The 9,566-nt window shown below is 46.5% G+C and overlaps 1 protein-coding gene across 1 annotated transcript in view; it reads left to right on the top strand.

The window, feature by feature from the left end:
- Positions 1-598: 598 nt before the first annotated feature.
- Positions 599-9,566, top strand: part of LOC112242347 (transmembrane protein 178B) — a gene marked incomplete at its 3' end in the record, with an annotated part of 87,317 nt that continues 78,349 nt past the window's right edge. The window contains exons 1-2 of the mRNA XM_042314901.1: positions 599-939; positions 1,582-2,484. Coding sequence (XP_042170835.1) covers positions 2,106-2,484 — 379 coding nt within the window. The remainder of the gene's footprint in view (positions 940-1,581; positions 2,485-9,566) is intronic.

Genomic DNA, 9,566 nt, shown 5'->3' with positions numbered 1-9,566 from the left:
TTATAATAGATGGGTCTTGTTGTTGTTGAGAGTGGTGGGGACACCCACGAGATATAATAACAGGCTTTAGTCCAGTGAAGACATGTTGTGTAGTAATATATAGGTTTCATTAAGTTGTAAAATATCTAGCACTACGTCAGTGCAGCCCGTTTTGTATTGGCATATATGACGTAGCAAACTGTCAGTCACAGTAGATAGACGACTCTCCGTCCGTCATCTCCAGTGGTGTGACAGGTGCGTTTCACGCTCGTCATAAATTATGCAGCAGCGCCCCCTGTCTTCTTCCTTGACAACTACGTAGTCAGGGATATCAAATGGTCCCCTGGTTCAATGACTCCTTTCATTTCTGACGGAAGACCGGGCAGGTGCTATGCTGGGTTGTCGACTTTGTTCTTATGAGGCTAATTCCGTCAAAAAACAAAAGCACAGGCCATTTTCTATAGAGGCGTAATATGTTTGGAAACCTAAATCCTCGCCTCACAAGTAGAGAGTGGGGGGGGGGGGTACTATTTCTTTAAGAAGGTGTTTTTTGTTAATAAACAATTAATTTGGACACCATGACGTCACCGCTGTAGACTGTCCACACTAGTCTGAATGCGTTGGGAGCCTAGCTGCCAGAGGGGTTTTAAACTCGACAGTAACGATAACGCATATTGTTTTAGTCTACATATATATATATATATATATATATATATCCCTCTGAGGAGTTAATCCCAACGGCGACATCTGCCGCGTCAAATAACATCTTTACGCAACGCTTCCTGGCTCCTGTCAATGTCGCCTAGTGCAGCAGGGATCAGAGTCTCTCTGTGCAATTCATATTTGAAGGCGAAACTTTAGCCTGTTCCGGTTACTGAACGTTTGAAGACATCTGGAACGTAGAGTTGAAATAATCCCATTGGAACGTAAAGCTACGCCGAAGTCGCGTCGTTCTGAGCGGTGAGTTGATGCGCGTCCAACCCTCCTCGAGTCACACACTGATGTGATGTAGCTATTTGAGTTGAGCCTGATGGACATAGAGACGTATTCAACCGCATGTAATTGATTGTCTTGTTACGGTCATTTGGATATTCATGTTGAATTACCTTATGTACATCTATTATGGTAATGAAGCAACGTATTTTATTAAAAATATCTATTGGGGACGTTTCCTTTTTGAACGACAGACGTTGTGCGGTTTAATTTGACAATGAGTGATTCTGTTACGGTGCGTCCTGGATGAGGTCATATCCCTATTATTTAGGCCGAGGAAAATTAAGATCATTTGGCGGCTCTACATTCACGTATCGGCAGCCCTTTTAGTCCAGATGGGATGGCAGGGGTTGGGGGGCTGCATGCCAAGGGCTTTTGACTGGCAAAAAAAACATGCCCTTTTCATGTGCACATTGCACGACAAAAACATCACTGAACACCCAGCAAGCATAACGTTTAATTTTGGGGGGGATTACATTGTAGCGTGGCCTGTTACAGAATAGCCTACACGAGCAATGGCATGCTCTAGTCAACATCCGAGCTCATGCTAAAAGTGGGATCTCACGATTGTTCAGGCTAATAATATTCCTTGTTTCTCTGGTTTTGTAGGTTTTCGATTCGAACTGAAACGCTTTGGGGGGAAAAAAAACTATTGTGTTCTGCGTGGACGTTTGTTCCTGTCTCGCCCCATTCCGCCTAATCGCAGCAGATGGAGGGTTGCTGAGAGCCGGGGAGTGAGATCAGCATCTTTTCACTTGTCGAGGCAGCATCCGAACAGCTGCAGCCGCTCGCTCCCTCTCTCCAGATCACTCTCTCCCGTACGCAGGAAAGAACGGAACGGAACACTATTTTACAGCAAAGGACCTTGCCTTATCCGGTAGATTCAACTAATTTTATGATTTGCAACCTAGACTTAAATTCTATTTGCTCTCGGTTGTAACCTCGATGATGGTCTTGCTATCGGCGCCAAGGGGAGATGTAAACAGATTCGTTGGAGGTGGTTTGTAGCCGTAGCAGCGCTGTGCGGACTGACAAAGCGACAGACCGACAGAGCGAGGAGAGGAGAGCAGAGGAGCTGTCCATAGGCTGGTGGTGCTGATGCGGCGGCTCTGAGTAAAGCAGAGAAACCGAGCATGGCTGCAGGGAAGCTACTGCTCTACGCCGGCCTGTCCCTCTCTCTGTGCGCCCTAGGAATGCTAGCAGTGGCGATCTGTTCCGACCACTGGTACGAGACTGACGCGCGGAGGTATCGGGAGCGCTGTCGGAGCTTCTCCAGCCGTAAGAACCCAGGCTTTATCTACATCCCCAACAACAGCCTCCCTCTGCGGGCTAGCCGCTCCAGACTGGACCGCTGGGAGGACAAGCTGCTCCTATCCCGGAACAGAAGGCAGCTGTTCGCTATGTCCGCTGCGGACGAGTGTAGCAGGCAGTACAACTCCACCAACATGGGACTGTGGAGCAAATGCCACCGACTGGGCTTCGACCAGGACACAGAAGACCTCATTCGCAAAGGTAAGAGAGAGGAAAATAACCAAACATCATTGTATACAATAAGACAGTAGGTCTACTGTTACATAACGGGAGTCTATCTGTGTGTAGTGTGTGTGTTTACCTAACCAAACATCATTGTATACAATAAGACAGTAGGTCTACTGTTACATAACGGGAGTCTATCTGTGTGTAGTGTGTGTGTTTACCTAACCAAACATCATTGTATACAATAAGACAGTAGGTCTACTGTTACATAACGGGAGTCTATCTGTGTGTAGAGTGTGTGTTTACCTAACCAAACATCAAGCCACTATGAATATTGCTCATATTGGGAAATTCTAAAATAGTTTGTTTTGGTTGACCGTGGTTAGTTGTGCTCTTCACAAGCCCCTGGCTAGACAATTAGGCTTCAGAAGAATCATATTATTCAAGCTCTTCAAGCCACTATCTCTCTCAGAGAGAGTGAGGTAAGATAGAGATACGTCACCAACACCTCTGTAATGCTGGATTTCAAATGTCCTTCAGCTGAGTCGTGTGTGTCATGTTGTAGGAGGAGAGTACAGGCTATCATTTGAGGCTGATGCACCATGGCAACACAAAGCTCTGATCCACTAGATGGTAGTAGGCCTGCTGCTTGCTGTAACTACGGCTCCATTCTCACATCTACCTCTCGCTGTCTCTCTCTCTGTGTGTCTCTACCTCTCGCTGTCTCTGTCTCTGTGTCTCTACCTCTCTCTCTGTGTGTCTCTGCCTCTCTCTCTGTGTCTCTACCTCTCTCTCTGTGTCTCTACCTCTCGCCGTCTCCCTCTGTGTCTCTACCTCTCTCTCTCTGTGTCTCTACCTCTCGCCGTCTCTCTCTCTCTCTCTGTGTCTACCTCTCTCTGTCTCTCTCTCTCCCTGTGTCTCTACCTCTCTCTCTCTGTCTCTACCTCTCTCTCTCTCTGTCACTACCTCTCTCTCTCTGTGTCTCTACCTCTCTCTCTCTGTGTCTCTACCTCTCTCTCTCTGTGTCTCTACCTCTCTCTCTGTCTCTACCTCTCTCTGTCTCTGTGTCTCTACCTCTCTCTCTCTGTCTCTACCTCTCTCTCTCTGTGTCTCTTCCTCTCTCTCTGTCTCTTCCTCTCTCTCTGTCTACCTCTCTCTCTCTCTGTCTACCTCTCTCTCTCTGTGTCTCTACCTCTCTCTCTGTCTACCTCTCTCTCTCTGTCTACCTCTCAATTCAATTCAATTCAAGGGCTTTATTGGCATGGGAAACATGTGTTAACATTGCCAAAGCAAGTGAGGTAGACAACATACAAAGTGAATATATAAAGTGAAAAACAACAAAAATTAACAGTAAACATTACACATACAGAAGTTTCAAAACAGTAAAGACATTACAAATGTCATATTATATATATATACAGTGTTCTAACAATGTACAAATGGCTAAAGGACACAAGATAAAATAAATAAGCATAAATATGGGTTGTATTTACAATGGTGTTTGTTCTTCACTGGTTGCCCTTTTCTCGTGGCAACAGGTCACAAATCTTGCTGCTGTGATGGCACACTGTGGAATTTCACCCAGTAGATATGGGAGTTTTTCAAAATTGGATTTGTTTTCAAATTCTTTGTGGATCTGTGTAATCTGAGGGAAATATGTCTCTCTAATATGGTCATACATTGGGCAGGAGGTTAGGAAGTGCAGCTCAGTTTCCACCTCATTTTGTGGGCAGTGAGCACATAGCCTGTCTTCTCTTGAGAGCCATGTCTGCCTACGGCGGCCTTTCTCAATAGCAAGGCTATGCTCACTGAGTCTGTACATAGTCAAGGCTTTCCTTAATTTTGGGTCAGTCACAGTGGTCAGGTATTCTGCCGCTGTGTACTCTCTGTGTAGGGCAAAATAGCATTCTAGTTTGCTCTGTTTTTTTGTTAATTCTTTCCAATGTGTTAAGTAGTTATCTTTTTGTTTTCTCATGATTTGGTTGGGTCTAATTGTGCTGCTGTCCTGGGGCTCTGTAGTGTGTGTTTGTGTTTGTGAACAGAGCTCTCTCTCTCTGTCTACCTCTCTCTCTCTGTCTCTTCCTCTTTCTCTGTCTACCTCTCTCTCTCTGTCTCTACCTCTCTCTCTGTCTACCTCTCTCTCTCTGTCTACCTCTCTCTCTCTGTCTCTTCCTCTCTCTCTGTCTACCTCTCTCTCTCTCTGTCTACCTCTCTCTCTCTGTGTCTCTACCTCTCTCTCTGTCTACCTCTCTCTCTCTGTCTACCTCTCTCTCTCTGTCTACCTCTCTCTCTCTGTCTACCTCTCTCTCTGTGTCTCTACCTCTCTCTCTCTGTGTCTCTACCTCTCTCTCTCTGTGTCTCTACCTCTCTCTCTGTCTACCTCTCTCTCTCTGTCTACCTCTTTCTCTCTGTGTATCTACCTCTCCCTCTGTCTACCTCTCTCTCTCTGTCTACCTCTCTCTCTCTGTCTACCTCTCTCTCTCTGTCTCTTCCTCTTTCTCTGTCTACCTCTTTCTCTCTGTGTATCTACCTATCTCTCTGTCTACCTCTCTCTCTCGGTCTACCTCTCTCTCTCTGTCTACCTCTCTCTCTCTGTCTCTTCCTCTTTCTCTCTCTGTGTCTCTACCTCTCTCTCTCTGTGTCTCTACCTCTCTCTCTCTGTGTCTCTACCTCTCTCTCCGTCTCTACCTCTCTCTGTCTCTGTGTCTCTACCTCTCTCTCTGTCTCTACCTCTCTCTCTCTGTGTCTCTACCTCTCTCTCTCTGTCTCTACCTCTCTCTCTGTCTACCTCTCTCTCTCTGTCTACCTCTCTCTCTCTGTCTCTTCCTCTCTCTCTGTCTACCTCTCTCTCTCTCTGTCTACCTCTCTCTCTCTGTCTCTACCTCTCTACCTCTCTCTCTCTGTCTACCTCTCTCTCTCTGTCTACCTCTCTCTCTCTGTCTACCTCTCTCTCTCTCTCTCTGTCTCTACCTCTCTCTCTCTGTGTCTCTACCTCTCTCTCTCTGTGTCTCTACCTCTCTCTCTGTCTACCTCTCTCTCTCTGTCTACCTCTTTCTCTCTGTGTATCTACCTCTCCCTCTGTCTACCTCTCTCTCTCTGTGTCTCTACCTCTCTCTCTCTGTGTCTCTACCTCTCTCTCTGTCTACCTCTCTCTCTCTGTCTACCTCTCTCTCTCTGTCTACCTCTCTCTCTCTGTCTCTTCCTCTTTCTCTCTCTGTCTCTACCTCTCTCTCTCTCTGTGTCTCTACCTCTCTCTCTCTGTGTCTCTACCTCTCTCTCTCTGTGTCTCTACCTCTCTCTCCGTCTCTACCTCTCTCTGTCTCTGTGTCTCTACCTCTCTCTCTGTCTCTACCTCTCTCTCTCTGTGTCTCTACCTCTCTCTCTCTGTCTCTACCTCTCTCTCTGTCTACCTCTCTCTCTCTGTCTCCCTCTCTCTCTCTGTCTCTTCCTCTCTCTCTGTCTACCTCTCTCTCTCTCTGTCTACCTCTCTCTCTCTGTGTCTCTACCTCTCTCTCTGTCTACCTCTCTCTCTCTGTCTCTTCCTCTCTCTCTGTCTACCTCTCTCTCTCTCTGTCTACCTCTTTCTCTCTGTGTCTCTACCTCTCTCTCTGTGTCTCTACCTCTCTCTCTCTGTCTCTACCTCTCTCTCTCTGTCTCTACCTCTCTCTCTGTGTCTCTACCTCTCTCTCTGTGTCTCTACCTCTCTCTCTCTGTCTATACCTCTCTCTCTCTGTCTCTACCTCTCTCTCTGTCTCTACCTCTCTCTCTGTGTCTCTACCTCTCTCTCTCTGTCTCTACCTCTCTCTCTCTGTCTCTACCTCTCTCTCTGTGTCTCTACCTCTCTCTCTGTGTCTCTACCTCTCTCTGTGTCTCTACCTCTCTCTCTGTCTCTACCTCTCTCTCTGTGTCTCTACCTCTCTCTCTGTGTCTCTACCTCTCTCTCTGTGTCTCTACCTCTCTCTCTCTGTCTCTACCTCTCTCTCTGTCTACCTCTCTCTCTCTGTCTACCTCTCTCTCTCTGTCTCTTCCTCTCTCTCTGTCTACCTCTCTCTCTCTCTGTCTACCTCTCTCTCTCTGTCTCTACCTCTCTCTCTGTGTCTCTACCTCTCTCTCTGTGTCTCTACCTCTCTCTCTCTGTCTCTACCTCTCTCTCTCTGTCTCTACCTCTCTCTCTGTGTCTCTACCTCTCTCTCTGTGTCTCTACCTCTCTCTCTCTGTCTCTACCTCTCTCTCTGTGTCTCTACCTCTCTCTCTGTGTCTCTACCTCTCTCTCTCTGTCTCTACCTCTCTCTCTCTGTCTCTACCTCTCTCTCTCTGTCTCTACCTCTCTCTCTGTGTCTCTACCTCTCTCTCTGTGTCTCTACCTCTCTCTCTCTGTCTCTACCTCTCTCTCTGTCTACCTCTCTCTCTCTGTCTACCTCTCTCTCTCTGTCTCTTCCTCTCTCTCTGTCTACCTCTCTCTCTCTCTGTCTACCTCTCTCTCTCTGTGTCTCTACCTCTCTCTCTGTCTACCTCTTTCTCTCTGTGTCTCTACCTCTCTCTCTGTGTCTCTACCTCTTTCTCTCTGTGTATCTACCCCTCTCTCTGTCTACCTCTTTCTCTCTGTGTCTCTACCTCTCTCTCTGTGTCTCTACCTCTCTCTCTGTCTACCTCTTTCTCTCTGTGTCTCTACCTCTCTCTCTGTGTCTCTACCTCTTTCTCTCTGTCTCTACCTCTCTCTCTGTCTACCTCTTTCTCTCTGTGTCTCTACCTCTTTCTCTCTGTGTCTCTTCCTCTCTCTCTCTGTGTCTCTACCTCTCTCTCTGTCTCTACCTCTCTCTGTCTCTACCTCTCTCTGTCTCTACCTCTCTCTGTCTCTACCTCTCCCTGTCTCTACCTCTCTCTGTCTCTACCTCTCTCTGTCTCTACCTCTCTCTGTCTCTACCTCTCTCTGTCTCTACCTCTCTCTGTCTCTCTCTCTCTGTCTCTACCTCTCTCTGTCTCTACCTCTCTCTGTCTCTACCTCTCTCTGTCTCTACCTCTCTCTGTCTCTCTCTCTGTGTCTCTACCTCTCTCTGTCTCTTCCTCTGTGTCTCTACCTCTCTCTGTCTCTACCTCTCTCTGTCTCTACCTCTCTCTGTCTCTACCTCTCTCTGTCTCTACCTCTCTCTGTCTCTACCTCTCTCTGTCTCTCTCTCTCTCTCTGTCTCTACCTCTCTCTGTCTCTACCTCTCTCTGTCTCTCTCTCTGTCTCTACCTCTCTCTGTCTCTCTCTCTGTCTCTCTCTCTGTCTCTACCTCTCTCTGTCTCTACCTCTCTCTGTCTCTACCTCTCTCTGTCTCTGCCTCTCTCTGTCTCTCTCTCTGTCTCTACCTCTCTCTGTCTCTCTCTCTGTCTCTCTCTGTCTCTACCTCTCTCTGTCTCTACCTCTCTCTGTCTCTACCTCTCTCTGTCTCTACCTCTCTCTGTCTCTCTCTCTGTGTCTCTACCTCTCTCTGTCTCTACCTCTCTCTGTCTCTCTCTCTGTGTCTCTACCTCTCTCTGTCTCTACCTCTCTCTGTCTCTACCTCTCTCTGTTTCTCTCTCTGTCTCTCTCTCTGTCTCTACCTCTCTCTGTCTCTACCTCTCTCTGTCTCTCTCTCTGTGTCTCTACCTCTCTCTGTCTCTACCTCTCTCTGTCTCTCTCTCTGTGTCTCTACCTCTCTCTCGCTGTCTCTACCTCTCTCTCTGTGTCTCTACCTCTCTCTCTCTGTGTCTCTACCTCTCTCTCTCTCTTTCAATTCAATTCAAGGGGCTTTATTGGCATGGGAAACATGTGTTAACATTGCCAAAGCAAGTGAGGTAGATAATATACAAAAGTGAAATAACCAATAAAAATGAACAGTAAACATTACACATACAGAAGTTTCAAAACAGTAAAGACATTACAAATGTCATATTATATATAAATAAATATATATATATATATATATATATATATATATATATATATATATATATATATATATATATATATATATATATATACAGTGTTGTAACAATGTACAAATGGTTAAAGTACACAAGGGAAAATAAATAAGCATAAATGTGGGTTGTATTTACAATGGTGTTTGTTCTTCACTGGTTGCCCTTTTCTTGTGGCAACAGGTCAAAAATCTTGCTGCTGTGATGGAACACTGTGGTATTTCACCCAGTAGATATGGGAGTTTATCAAAATTGGATTTGTTTTCTAATTCTTTGTGGATCTGTGTAATCTGAGGGAAATATGTGTCTCTAATATGGTCATACATTGGGCAGGAGGTTAGGAAGTGCAGCTCAGTTTCCACCTCATTTTGTGGGCAGTGAGCACATAGCCTGTCTTCTCTTGAGAGCCATGTCTGCCTACGGCGGCCTTTCTCAATAGCAAGGCTATGCTCACTGAGTCTGTACATAGTCAAAGCTTTCCTTAAGTTTGGGTCAGTCACAGTGGTCAGGTATTCTGCCACTGTGTACTCTCTGTTAAGGCCAAATAGCATTCTAGTTTGCTCTGTTTTTTTGTTAATTCTTTCCAATGTGTCAAGTAATTATCTTTTTGTTTTCTCATGATTTGGTTGGGTTTAATTGTGCTGTTGTCCTGGGGCTTTGTGGCTCTCTCTCTCTCTACCTCTCTCTCTGTGTCTCTGCCTCTCTCTCTGTCTCTACCTCTCTCCCTCTCTACCTCTCTCTGTGTCTCTACCTCTCTCACTCTGTCTCTGCCTCTCTCTCTGTGTCTCTACCTCTCTCTCTCTGTCTCTACCTCTCTCTCTCTGTCTCTGCCTCTCTCTCTGTCTCTACCTCTCTCACTCTGTCTCTACCTCTCTCACTCTGTCTCTGCCTCTCTCTCTCTGTCTCTACCTCTCTCTGTGTCTCTACCTCTCTCACTCTGTCTCTGCCTCTCTCTCTCTGTCTCTGCCTCTCTCTCTGTCTCTACCTCTCTCCCTCTCTACCTCTCTCTGTGTCTCTACCTCTCTCACTCTGTCTCTGCCTCTCTCTCTCTGTCTCTGCCTCTCTCTCTGTGTCTCTACCTCTCTCACTCTGTCTCTGCCTCTCTCTCTCTGTCTCTGCCTCTCTCTCTGTGTCTCTACCTCTCTCACTCTGTCTCTACCTCTCTCTCTGTGTCT

Source organism: Oncorhynchus tshawytscha, unplaced genomic scaffold (assembly GCF_018296145.1).
Source record: "Oncorhynchus tshawytscha isolate Ot180627B unplaced genomic scaffold, Otsh_v2.0 Un_contig_2441_pilon_pilon, whole genome shotgun sequence".
Lineage (NCBI taxonomy): Eukaryota > Metazoa > Chordata > Actinopteri > Salmoniformes > Salmonidae > Oncorhynchus > Oncorhynchus tshawytscha.
Note: the sequence above shows the minus strand (reverse complement) of the source record. Positions and strands in the feature narration are given on the sequence as shown.